The sequence below is a fragment of the Odocoileus virginianus genome, chromosome 6 (assembly GCF_023699985.2).
Source record: "Odocoileus virginianus isolate 20LAN1187 ecotype Illinois chromosome 6, Ovbor_1.2, whole genome shotgun sequence".
In the NCBI taxonomy this organism is placed as follows: Eukaryota; Metazoa; Chordata; class Mammalia; order Artiodactyla; family Cervidae; genus Odocoileus; species Odocoileus virginianus.
In genome coordinates, this window is record NC_069679.1 from 8,423,890 (window position 1) to 8,438,208 (window position 14,319).

General features: G+C 35.5%; 1 protein-coding gene across 2 annotated transcripts in view; it reads left to right on the forward strand.

Annotated features, from left to right (window-relative positions):
• The window catches only part of PIAS1 (protein inhibitor of activated STAT 1), a 124,684-nt gene that overhangs the window by 105,889 nt on the left and 4,476 nt on the right, over positions 1-14,319 (forward strand). For both annotated transcript variants that reach the window (XM_020910014.2, XM_020910015.2), the window contains exons 9-13: positions 5,217-5,377; positions 7,092-7,222; positions 7,936-8,116; positions 11,942-12,084; positions 14,098-14,135. In XM_020910014.2, the coding sequence (XP_020765673.1) occupies positions 5,217-5,377; positions 7,092-7,222; positions 7,936-8,116; positions 11,942-12,084; positions 14,098-14,135 (654 nt within the window). The remainder of the gene's footprint in view (positions 1-5,216; positions 5,378-7,091; positions 7,223-7,935; positions 8,117-11,941; positions 12,085-14,097; positions 14,136-14,319) is intronic.

Consider the following 14,319-nt stretch of genomic DNA (forward strand, 5'->3'; position numbering starts at 1 on the left):
TAGTCTCTAAACAAATGGCATTGGGAAAACTGGATATTCACATGCAAAATAATGAAGTTGGACCCTCAAAATTAACTCAGCATAGATTTAATATCTAAACCATAATACCTTTAATTGTTACATTCCCAGAAGAAACATGGGGGGAAAGCTTCAGTTGAATTTGGCAGGTACTTGGATATCACACTAAAATCACAAGTGACAAAAGCAAAAACAGACCAACAGGACTGCACCAAACTTAAAAACTTCTGCTTATCAAAGGAAACTATTAACAGAGTGAAAAAACAGCTTAGGGAATGGGAGAAAATAATTGAGAATTTTGTACCTGAGAAGGGGTAAATATCCAGAATATATAAGGAACTTCTGCAACCGAACAGCAAAAAAAAAAAAAACCCAAAACCTGATTAAAAATAGGCAAAGGACTTAAATAGACCTTTCTCCAAAGAAGATATATAGATGGCCAGCAGCCCAGGGAAAGATGTTCAGCACTGCTCATCATTAAGGAAATGCATATCAAAAGCACATATGAGATAATCACTTCATGCCCATCAGGTTAGCTCCAACCAAAAAGGCAGAGGATAACGAGTGTCAGTAAGGGGCCACAGACACTGGGAGCTGGTGCGCTCTTGATGGGGATAGAAAGTGCTGTAGCCGTTATGGAAAACCGTATGGAGGTACCTCAAAAAGTTAAAAATAAATTGAGTGTGTGAGCCATCAATTCATATATCTACAAGAGTTCAAAGTAAGATCTCGAAGAAATAATTTGCATAACCACATTCATCACAACGTTATTCACAGTAGCCAAGAGGTGGAGGCAACCCAAATGTCCATCAAGAGGTGAACAAATAAAATATGATATATTATGTATGCAACATGAAAAAAAGAAGGAAATCCTGTCATATGCTACAAGGTGGATAAGCCTTGATAATATTACAATAAGCAAAATAAACTAGTCACAAAAGCATAAATACCATATGCTTCCACTCATGAGGTATCTAAAGTAGTCAAAATCATGGAAACAGAAAATAGAAAGACAGTTACTACGGGCTGGGTGGAGGGTTTCAGTGGTGCTAGATTAAAAAGTTCTAGAGATGTGTCATACAGTAGTGTGAACATAGTATTATTGAATTGTACACTTTAAGATGGTTAAGGTGGTAGATTTAATGTTAAATTTTTTGTACAATAAAAGTTATTGGCTGGAGGGACCTGGGATGGATTCTTAAATTAATCAGGTGTTATAATAGACTATGGTGTAAAGGAATGTGGTATTTTTTAACATTTAGAAAAATGGTTCACAGTCCAGGTTAGTGGAGGGCGAGAAGACAGTTTTTTTTAAGTTGTATACGTATCATACCCTCTTTCTTCCAAACACCTATTTATCCACCCTCTCCTTTGATGTGATTTCTTGCCACCCCGTTCCATTATAAAATACCAGTTTAGAGAATATGAGAAATTCAGGAATGTGCATAAGCTTCATTTTCCATTTAAATCACTGGAAGGGGTCTTGTTTTTTATGCATTCTCATTTAAAAAATGTTTACAGTTGTGTTAATATATATGATGTTTGTATCGTTTAACATTTAGATGAAGCATTTATTTGTATAAATAAGCACTACAATATAAATCTTGATGTTCTTATTTATAGAACTAGTTTTGAATTTCATAGTTCAGGTGATCTTTATATTATTACAAAATACTAATCATGTTTTGCTCCTTGTACCTCTTAATTTAATGGGCCAATTTAAAATTTTTCTTTCCATATCCCCTTTTTTAGTTTCAGCAACTATAGCAGTTCATTTTAAATTGACTTATGCTTTCAAAATTCAGATTGTAGGAAAAACTACTCTCTTAATCCATAATTATAATAGTTTTATGGATTTCTGTTTGACCTAAGAAACAATACCTTTACAATTATTCTGGAACAGTAATGCTTATATTTTAGGTAGGTTTTTACTCTAAAAAGTAAAACTTCTTAATGACAACTCATCTATATATCAAATTTATAGAATAATAAAAGAGATTTGTTCCCTTTGAAATATGTAAATATGATGTCTGACTGTGCATTTGAATTGCCCTGTTGTGATATACACAGCTCAAAATAAATGAGTTTCTGTTGTTTGTGTGCTGTTTAGCTAAAGGCAATGAAAATAATTAAAAATGCTTTTGCTCTTTGGGAATTTTTTAGTTCTGATTTATTAAAAATAGAACGGGAAGAATATTTGTGAGCTTGCTTTGTGAGGTACTCCCTAGACCTGTAAACTCAAATGCAAATCACTTGGAGTTGATTGAAGAAAAGGAAAAAGAAACTCTTTGAAGATTTATTCATGAAATACTTAATGATAATGATGAAAAAGTTGTAAAAGCCCCAATTTCACACTGTTCTTTTCTTTTTACAAAGGAAAAGTACATATATTCTTGATGTTTTTTAGAGTCCTTTTGGTATAAGCTGGTTTGAACTTATATCTAAGTAGGGTATTTTATTTTCTCTTGCAATATCCTCAATTACTATTATGTTATAGTAAGATTAGTGGCTTTAGAAAACTTATTTGGGAGTTGTTTTCAAAGTGTTTATTTGCAAATGATGCAAATGTCCATCCCATCCCATATAGGGAAAAGGGGTTTGTAATTACAGGATGAAGATGTTCAAAGCTCAGCTTCCTCTCTGAAAATTAGAGAATTCAGTGTCCACTCTTAGATAAGTATTTAGAATTTAGTGATTGTTTTAAAAAGTCAGAAATGTGAGGGTTATCACCTAACAATTACTCTGTAATTCTTTGAAACAAGGCATTTGTGTGACAGCTAATAAATTGCATTTCAAATTGAACTTCTTTCTTGTACCTGTTTATACATGTCCTTCCTGTGCCATTCATGTAGCAGTGTTCCTTAAAAATTCTGTAGGTAAACTTGTCAGTGTGGCTGATCATAAGGGCTTGAGAGTTGCTCTCCCAATGAAAAGATGAACTGACAGCTGGGAATTTAGGGCTAAAGGTATGTGAGATGATGGTCTTTGGAGAATAATTGCTTTTCAGAGTATAAGTTCTACAGCCTTTGCTTGGATTCTGAAACTGTCTCTGTATCTTATCTTCTTATCCACTGTCTTCATAAACTGTCAGAAGTAGCCTGCTTAGTTATACAGTTACGTGAACCATGTCTGTGATTACCGTATTCATCTAGGATCTCTCTACTTAGTTTTAAGGCAGTGGTAAATACACCTGCTCAGTAGGAATTTGCACTTCCCAGATAAGTTAAAGCCTGAACTTTAGACATAAAAATTTAATTTAGCACCACCAACTAGATTGTTTTGGGGAAATGTTTCTAGACTAATGTGGTATGTCTTGGCTAATGGTAAATAGGTGATTTTCTTGTTATGAGGGCTAGTTCTGTTTATGTGTATGCCTTTTCATCAGGTATTTAGATAAATCAAATCATAAAAATTAAATAGAAGTGTAGAGGGGAAGTAATGGAATTGTTTAATACTGTGTGAGCATAGAAGAGAAGACTGACTGGGCTGAGGTTTGAGTGGGTCTCCTACTAGCTCATAAAGCGATTTGAAGTAAATATGTTTTGGTACTTTAATTAATAATGGGGGGCATATATTGAGTACTTACTATGTGTTCGACCCTGTGCAATGAATATTATTTAGACCCCCAGTCTTATGGTATGGATGCATTTTTATCCCCATTTTATAAAACTAAGGCTCAGAGAGACTACGTAATATCCAAAATTCACACCCTAAGTGAATGGTGCCTCCTAAAACTATCCAGCGTGCACAGCTGAAGCCTGATCAGTACACAGGACCATCTTCCTGCTGTATATGTAGCAGGTACATTTCCTAGTGCTGAAGATAAGGAGATGAGCCAGATGTGTTTCTTGGAGGAGGAGAAACACATAAATAAGTAGTGTGATCATATGCAGGGTGGAGTTGGGAGCACAGAGGAGGAAGCTGTCAGTTTTCTCTGTATCCTTCCTGTTCATACTTCTGATACTATACACTGGCATTTCTCCTTTCTTAAGACGATGGCACATTCTGGGTCCTTGTTTAATCTTCGTCACTACATCCTGTTGAAGTAAGGGGGAAACCATGTTCCATCAGAAATAGAAAGAGAGGCCCAGCAAGGTTAAGTGCCTTTCCTAGAGGCACAGTAAGTCACTGGTGCCAGAACAATAATTTAGCACCCCAAATGACAGTTTCCTTGGTAGACTAGGAAATTGCACATTTTCCTGAAATTCAAAGCCAAGAATCTTTTTTTTTCCCTTATTTAACTTTTATACTTTTCAAACCTTTATATTTTTCAAGCTCACAAATATGTGTGAAAATCTTTTCCTGATATTTAGCGGGGAAAAAAACTGGTTATTGAAAGTAGGTGACTTCTATACTATATGGGCACTATGACCTTTGGGACCCCGCAGTGGTTATCCAGCTGAACTTGTATGAAGTGTCGTCCATGCAAGGAGGTGGTGGTATGGTAGTTCCCTGGGCAGGTCTTGGGACAGCTTTTCTGCTTTGGGCCAAAGCTAGCAGTTCAGGGACCGCATGAAGCAGATCTCATTGTTCGTCGGACAGACTCGACCTGTGTCAGCAGAAGCACTGTTTGCAGGGCAAGAGGAGCATGTCTCATAATACTCCAGAGATGCTAGAGGTCCAGAGGTGTTTGCTGAATTGCCTGTGATGGTACCCAGTGAGGGAAGAGAATGTGAACAACGGGCTTTCTTCTCAGAGCTGCCATTTGGCAATTATGCCAGACATGGGAGTGTTTATTCTGTTTTGACCTGTGAATTACTCTCATTCAGAGATCAGGTTGATTGTATCTTGAGCATTTAGTAAGGCATTCATTTTTCCTTTCCCAGCACCTAGTAAAGTGGTTCTTTTTTGGATTTGGGACTACCCTAAAAATTTGGTGAAAGCAGTCTCTGGAAAAATGCACACACTTATAAGATTTTGTGTGTAATTTCAAGGGATTCATGGTCCTTCCCCCTAAAAGTGGATCTGTAAGCTGTGAATTGAGGGTAAATAACCTATGCTGTAGATTTTCCATAGTCTCTGTATTTTATTATCTAAAGAAATAATAGTAATTTTTAACATGTCGACGTTTCACAGGAATTGTGTTGAAAGTAGACACAATATGCTTTAAATCAGAATACATGTACATTGTGTTTGTTTCAGGAAAAACTTTTAACAACGCTTGTCTAATACTTAACTTTTGTCTCCCTCTTTTAAAGCTTGGTAAAATGCGGCTGACAATTCCATGTCGGGCCCTTACATGTTCTCATCTGCAGTGTTTTGATGCAACTCTTTATATTCAGATGAATGAGAAAAAACCAACTTGGGTTTGTCCTGTCTGTGATAAGAAGGCCCCATATGAACACCTTATTATTGATGGGTATGTCAGTTTAAAGCTTTTCCTTGTACTTCATGGTAACCATCTATTACAGTTTTGTTACCCATCAGGTTTGGGATTGAAATTCTATAGATAGTGGTTTCTCAGTTATATATTTTTAGGATATTCATGACTGTAGAAATCAATATTTTTCTAAGTAATTAATATTGTGAACATTTTGCCTTTTTAACTATGTCTTCTTGTTGTAAAGATACATGTCTCATTGTCAGTGCCTCCTGACATTTACCATTTTAAAGGACCAGTGGTTCTGAGCAGGGTGTAGCTTACACCTTTTCCTAACATGAATCCATCTGTCCATAGACATGCAGACCATTTTAGAGGAAGAATGAAAGAATTGTGAAACTCTGGTTCACCTAAGCTGACCAAAAGTTGGTCTGTTTTTGGAGATTTTTCTGGTGCTTCATTTACTATATGGGCCTACACCCTGCTGTGTGGGTTCCTAAAAGTGATCAATACCCTGAATAGCGCTCTCTTTGTTTCTGTTTCCCCTAAAATACTTGTCTTTGTCTTTCTTCTCCATCTACAGCGTCACAACAGTTACTTTTTTTTTACATTCCAGTGTTTTATCTGTCCTTCCACACATCTTCAAATGTCTTTTAAAATTTTCTCCTATTCGCTAGCCTCCTTTTTTTTTCCTTTTTCCCTCTGAATAAAAAAAAAATTGTGAAAAGAAGAAAACATATTCTTGATATTTCCTGTGCTATCTATCTAGCAAAATGCTTACTGTATCTTATCTATAATATTTGAGGAAACAAAGGAGCCAGAAGGTATAACATAAGGAATGGAACACATTTATCAATACAGGTGTAACCCAGAGCTTGAAAGATGCCCGACCAATCATATGGGGGAAAGTAAATGTGTAACTTAAATGTTTTATGTTTAATTTTTCAGAGACGTCAGTGATCACTAATAAATTGAATAATATTTTACCAACTCTGTATATTACATAACTTTAGATGCCCCCATCAATTAGGATTTTTCTTTCTTATTATAAAATCCACACATACACACTCCTAAAGAAAAATTGGAAAACACAGGCAAATAAAAAGATGTATTATTTTCTGATTTTTATTTTCCCGTAATTGTGATTATATAGTATCAGTATTTTTTATCCTTTGGTTTTGTTTAACATTATAACCTAAGAATTTGATCATTCATGTTGCACATTTCTGCAAATCTCATTTTTTAGTATCTGCATGGTACTTAGCAAGGAGTTCTATCTTTCAGTACATATTTTTGCATGTATTTCTTCAGTTATTGACTAAGATGTGCTTATTGTAGGCAATTTGGATTATGTTGAAAAGTTTAAAGAAAAAGAATAAATATCTTCCATGTTACCTCTCAGAGATAACCACTATTTATATACCACTCACACACAATTTTGTTTTTGAAATACAGAGTTTTCTTTCTTTGTCCTCTTCCCACTTGCTGTGAACATACACTCCTCCCCATGTTATTTTTTTTTTAAATCTCTGGAAACCTCATTTTTCAGTTATGTAATATTTTCTTGCATAAACCTACCATAATATAAGTAACTATTTTCCTATTTAACCCTAGATTTTAAAAACAAATAATACCCTGTACTTTCTCATTTATACTCGTACAAAAAATAGGTCTGAATGTTTTTTGAACAGTAATAATGCTAATAGGTCTTAATTTAGAATGTGATATTCAAAGGAAAAATTGTTTTTTATAGCTTGTTTATGGAAATCCTAAAGTACTGTACAGATTGTGATGAAATACAGTTTAAGGAGGACGGCTCTTGGGCACCTATGAGATCAAAAAAGGAAGTACAGGAAGTTTCTGCCTCTTACAATGGAGTTGATGGTGAGTGTTAGTTTTCCAAAGGGGTGGTGCAGTCTCCCTGCTGTTTTAAAGCATGGTTTTCAATATTAAAACTCAGATTTTTTAAAGAATATTCAGTGATATATGGACAGCACAGTAACTCTTATTAAATTGTTGGTTAAATGTTCACAAGTAGTGAAGCTCTTTTTAAATTCACCTTTTGCAAGCTTTTAAATTTTTGTGTATAAGGTTTCAGAGTAACATAATTTAATAAGCTTTTTTTTTTTGTAAAGTCATGCTTTTGAAATGGTATCCTTTTAAATTTTTAACAGACTTAATATTAGGTTAGTGGACATTCTTTTTTCATTTGCGTTTTTTCTCTGGCTACTCACTATGTTTTGCTGTAAGGAAGCTAAAGTGTTACCATAACATTTCTCAGTGTATCAGGTAATGTACAGGGAAATGTGTAGTATGTGAATTTGCTCTCAGACTGTTTTTATTGTGAGGTGGACATAACATTTTGATTGTCCTAACTCAGAATTGTTTTTTTAAAAAAAAATCCTTGACAATCTATACAAGTAGTCTTGCGCTTAGAGGAACAGAGCCACTATTGCTTTTTTCTTCTTAGGCCCCAGCAATATAACTATAACTGATAAAGTCTAAACTATAACTGATAGACTAATCCATAGGCTGAGGAAAGAAAAAGAGATATCACAGGCCTTTTTTTGCCTTGTGTTTCGATTATTCCCTCCCAGGATGCTTAAGCTCCACATTAGAGCACCAAGTGGCTTCTCATCACCAGTCCTCAAATAAAAGTAAGAAAGTGGAGGTAATTGATCTAACCATAGACAGTTCATCAGACGAAGAGGAGGAAGAGCCGTCTGCCAAGAGAACCTGTCCTTCCCTCTCCCCCACATCGCCACTAAATAATAAAGGGTAAGTGCGGAGAGCTTGTTTTTAAAAAGTCATTGTGAAAGTTAATTTTGAAAATAGGATTAAAAGATCTCTCAAATAAAGTGGTTATGCATGATTGTAAAACAGTACAGAGAATGGGTTGGATTGTTCTCAGTGTATTTCTTAAGGGGCTGGAATAATGCATTAAAGGGGTCACTTGGATGTGATATTCATCATACCAAAAGATGGTTCTAGTACAGTGGTTCTCAAACTTGGTGTACATCAGAATCACCTGCAGGGCTTATTAAAACACATGGTGTCTCCTGTCCCCCCTTTCTGATTCAGGAATAGGAACAGAAACCATTTGGGGTTGAGCTCGGGTCTCCTGCAGGCAGATTTTTTACCGTCTGAGCCCTAGTGGGCTCTCAGATGATCCTGATGCTGGTCATAGGATTTTAAATACTTACTCAGACTAGAAAGCGTAAGCTCTGAAGTTAACCCTAAGTTGAATGTGTTAAGTGGAAAGCAGAGAAGTACAAGGTAAATGTTTTAAACCTGGCTCAGAATGTGCAAGACTAGCAATGAAAGTAGTCTAAGACTTAAGTTGCAATACACAGTGCTTTCTGTTTTGCAGGCTCATTTCCCATACTTCCCATTAGTCTCCTGTCAGTAATAATGTACCTTGGTTAGGCCTCAGTTCACTTCATGAAACATTGTTACCTGCTTTACCCCCTGTGCTAAACATGAGTGGTAATACAGTGAGTTAGTACAGCCCCAACCTTAAAGAGTTTAACATTTTGAAGAGGATGGTAAAATAAGTAGCGGACTCTATAGTCATACTCTTAAACAGACTGCTAGTCTCTTGAGACACTTTGGAGATTCTCAGCAAAGGATGTCCTGTTTTTCTGAGCCACAGTTGTAGCACACAAAAGGTAAATCTAGAAATAGATGTGACACCTTTTAGGTATATATCAGGAGAGTTATGTGGCCTGATGTAATTGAATAGAAGCTATTTAGAAAATATTCTAACAAACTAGTGCCTGAAGGAAGAATTTAAGTGAAAGGAGGAAAGTCTGCAGAAAGCATTGATACAGATTTCAAGGTTTTAGGAGGGAAGGTTAACACCAGACCAAGAACAGGTACTTTGATGCTTGCAGTCAAATTATTTTCAGGCTTGATATTGTTTGATGAAATAAAAAGATCTTCTATTTGAGTATATTTGTAGTTACATGAAAGTTGAAGTTTCAACATTAAAAGAGCACAATTGTTATAAATGTAGCTCCTCTCTTGTTAAAGGACTTTGGCTATTTCAGGAATCTTTGTAATACAACCAAACATGTTACACAGATTGATGTTTCACTCTAGAGTAGCTTATTTCATCACACAGATGGGAATAAAGATATTAAAAGCAGTGTCATTATTCTAAATGAAATGGGTCTTTAAACACTAATTCTACTTTATAAACATTCACTTCTGATGTAGCCTACCTTGACAGCTATTATCCAACAAGCCTGACCTTGTTATTATGCCAGCTTCTTTTTTAAATCTGGGGGTGTCATGGGGAGTCAGATTACCGAAAGCAGCATAGTTAGAATAAATATCTTATCGAATTTTTATTCTGAGATTTTATTTTAGATTTTATATTTAATATATATATTTACGGAGCTTCCCTGGTAGCTCAGATGCCTATAATGCAGGAGACCAGGGTTCAATCCCTTGATTAGAAAGATCCCCTGGAGAAGGGAATGGCAACCTACTCCAGTATTCTTGCCTGGAGAATTCCATGGACAGAGGAGCCTGGTGGGCTAATTTATATTTAAATATATATTTTTTAATGGTGTGACTATATTACATTTAACATGTGCTTAGTTGCTCAGCTGTGTCCGACTCTTTGCAACTGCATGGACCGTAGCCTGCCAGTATGACCAAAACCACGTTATTATTTTATTAGTTTAAATGCCATTATAGCACTATTAAAATTTATTTCATAAATCTGGATGTATAAATATTTCATGGATTAAGTGCATCGTTTTATATACATAAGTTCTACTCTTTAGGATATTGATAGTAGTCATATATATGTAAACATTTTTCCTTAAAGGAAATATTTTGAGTGTTTAGAAATCTAATATTTCTTCTTTGAATATTTGCTGTTCTGTTTCTCCAAAAATAGCTTATTTATTGTGTTTGGGAAATTACATTAGATGCATTAACTACTTCTTGAGCTTCCCAGTGACTAATTGAACCCAGATAGAGTGTTTGCAAATGCCAAACCTTTCTCTATTTTCAGATTTAAAAACAAGCAACCTAAAAGTTTATGATTTTTTTTTTAGAAGGATAACACCATATTCAATACCAGTGATCATTTTTCAGTAATGACTAGCCTATAAATAGAAACCTAAACCCAATATATTGGATTTGTTATTGTGCAGTGTGAAGGTGGAAATCGTTTTAGAATATTATCACAAAATTGGAAGAGAAAGAGCCAGCCAAGAAGTAGAAAGAGGCAAACATTAGTAAATGTAAAATATTTTGCCGTCTTCAGCCACTGAGTGTTTAGTATTCCTCCAGAAATTTCCTTTGCTCTTTGGTATACCAAGATGTTTTTCAAAGACTAGTGTTTCAACTGCTTTTGTCTCTTGTAATCCTTTATAATCCCTTGAGTATTGTCTGAGGAAATAGCTAATGGAAAATGGTACTTTCTGTAGATGTAAGAAGTTTAATTAAGTTTCCATTAGACAAAGCAATTTTATGAGGTGGATGAGAGTATATTTTATACTTCATATCCCATTCATAAAAACAAGGTAGCATATCATAACTAGAACACTGTTCCTGGAAATCCAGCCTTGCTTGGCATCTTTAGAGAGATTCTCTACCATTGAAATTGCATCTCCATACCCCCAACACTTACGCAAACTTTTAAATGCAAAAGACAGCCTCTGTCTGTCTCTCTATTTTCTATAACATATCTGTTGGCCTCTTATATGTTTGGGATAGCATATGGCCCTTATGATTTCACTCAGGACTATGAGAATTCTTTTTCTTTTCAAAATCATTTTAATTCTGCCTTTTCTTTTTCCTTTATTACTTCCTCCTTTTTGCTTTTCATTAATTTTTGGTGAAGAAAAAAAGTATTTAGTTACTCAGCTACTTAAACATTTCCCTCTATTCTCCCAGCATCTTTCTCTTTGTTCTTTTTTCTTTTTCCATTTATACTGTCCTCCCTTTAAAAACGCTCCACCTGTTCATTTTGGAGGATCTCTACTCCTTGTCTTGCTGCCTTCGTTCATTCAGCAGGCCTTTTATGCAAACAGCGTTCCTCCTGACTGTGCTGGGCATTAGGTATTCCAAGATAAACAGTACCTAGTTTTTATTCTCATAAATCTTACAAGTCTGAGGGCCAGCTTTTAACGCTTCACTGCTCAGATTGCTTCATTCCCTTAGTCTTGTTAGATGTGTTTTCTTTGCAAGGATTTACCTATCTTTTTACTTGCCAACACCCTAGTGCTTATTTTTTAAACGTTTCAGAATTTTGTCTGCTGTACTTTTCACTTACATTTCATTGAAGTGGCTCAACTATGCCTTCGGCCTGCCATTATAAAAGAGTGTAGATGATGTTCCAAAGACAGCGTGTGATTTATGAATGTCGGATACCATTGCATCCATCTCTTTTCCTTATAGCCTCGGAAAGATGCTATTAAGTGTACAAATTATTTCCTAATAATCATGGTAGTCTAAATTATATATTGCTTTGCTTTTGTTTTTATTTTCAGCACAAAAACTAGGACTCATTGTGAGATTCTGCCCTTTTATTAAACTTAAGTTCAACTGACTCATGAAAATTTTGCAAACCTTTTTTTCTTCTAGCATACTGAGTCTTCCACATCAAGCATCTCCAGTGTCCCGCACCCCAAGCCTCCCTGCTGTAGACACAAGCTATATTAACACATCCCTCATCCAAGACTACAGACATCCTTTCCATATGACACCCATGCCTTATGACTTACAAGGTGAGTTACCCATTCTTCTGTGTTGTCATATAGCATTATAAATGCCTTTGATCTATATAGTCTTCTTCTGGGCAAGTTTAAGAAAGATAGAAAGGTCAGGGATAGAGGAGGTTGGAATCTAGGAAGGTGGGGGAAATATATACTCTGGTCATAAATAAATACAGACTCAGTTTCCTGTTAGTACCTTCATCAATAGCCAGTGTTTTACTACCAGTGGTAAAATACAGGAATGATCTTTAGGTTTTTTGTACTTCAAAGTAGTAGTCTGCAAGTGGGTTTTGAATGATTTCCACTATGTTGCTTATGTTGCTTTGAATTTTTATATTTATGAAAATTATTTTTTGTTCCCTGAATCTGGTTATAATGCAGCAGGCATTGTGGGTAGCTGTGTTGTATTATCTTTTAGACAATGCAGAATTGAAACACTGGAAAGTTTTAATTTTTGTTCTGGTGAACCCGGTTTCTTCTTTTTGAAAGTAATTTGAAATGTCATTATAATCATTTCTACAATGTATTTTGAGTTCATAATAGTTGTTTATATTATCAAAAAGAATTGTTGTTGTCATGTATCTTTGTAATTTAATAATTTGTATGTTAGCCATATAATCTAAGAACACTTTTTAAATTACAAAAAGCCAAAAAAAAAAAAATTACAAAAAGCCATATATGCTCACTGTAGAAAATACAATACAAAAGCACAAAGTGGAAGTTTCTTTCCATCCCTTGTCTACAGTAAAATTCAGGGTCACTGGCAAGGATTCTTGGGAGCTGAGATATTTGAGTGGATTCTTAGTGGATGTTGTGAAAATCCTGTTTCAGCTCTGTCCAATAGAACTTTCTGCAACTAGGGAAATGTAATCTGGCCAGTACAGTAGCTGCTAGCTACATGTGGTTACTGAGCATTTAAATGTGGCTAGTGTGACTAAAGAACTGAGTTTTTCATTTTATTTAATCTTAGTAAGTTTGAGTAGCCATATCAGGTGGTTAGTAGTTACTCTATTAGTCAGTGTAACCCTGTTTCTTACTGCCTGTTGCCAAGCTCACTATCAAGAACCAAAGTTCTATACATTTTCAGATCCTTATGGTATAATCTGTTCTAGTGTAAGATAGTGGTAGTGGTGGTGGTTTAGTCACTATGTCAAGTCTGACTCCTGTGACCTCATGGACTATAGCCTGCCAGGCTCCTCTGTCCATGGGGTTTTCCAGGCAAGAATAATGGAGTGGGATACCTGCCATACTTTGGAGGTATCCCCAAAGTATTTGTGTTGTCATATTTTTGTCTACATCTGTGTGTTATACTTTTCTTCAAGTTCAGATATCATAATGAGGGATTTTTTTTATTCATTTTGGTTTACTTGCTCTTCATCACATCACACACTGGGCCTTGTGGACAAGAATGTGAACTGGAAGGGGCCAGCTTACAGTGACTCCCCTGCAGCCAGGGATGAGAGCTGGTCCCCCATGCCTGCAGAGACACTCCCTCGGATCTCTTCCCCCGCCTCGTGTCACTTGAGTCTCTGAGTTAGAATCCAGTACAGGCAGTGGGAAGTGAAGGAATTTGAGGAAGAAAATCTCTTACAACTTGCTTAACGTCTTTTAACTTCAAACTTTCTCATCTGCAAAATGAGACCAAATATAATTACATACCTTATGAGGTGCTTGTGTGGAGTAGGTTAGATTGAAAGGTAACTTTACGGGAGTCAGTGAGAGCATTTGGTGAAAAGTACTCAGTCAGTTTAAGGGATTGGTGTTTGGATTTGAATGGAGCAGCAGTGGCCCAAGTCCCACAGATGGCGTCACTGGGAGTGCACACCATTGCTGAAACTTGGACTCCAGGCTTTGTAATCTGGAGATGGGAGGGATCTTAAAATATTCAGCTGAACTCTTCATGTTTAAATAAAATGCTAAATGAATTTAGAATTAGCTTTTAAGATATTGTCTTTATTTTTGTAGTGTTGGGGTATTTGGGAGGCTTTTTTTCCCCCCCAACTAAAATGATTTTTTCTTCTGCAGGATTAGATTTCTTTCCTTTCTTATCAGGAGACAATCAGGTATGTTATATGAAATAAATACTGTTCTTTTAATTCTACATTAAAATACTTAAAAGTATAATATGTAGTCAAGAGAAAGAACATAAATTCCTTTAGAAAATTCAGAGTTGTTATACTTGTTATTTTTAAGGTTTTAAAATTTTAAATTAAAGTCCCTTTGTTTCAACTGTGCCTGAATATATTA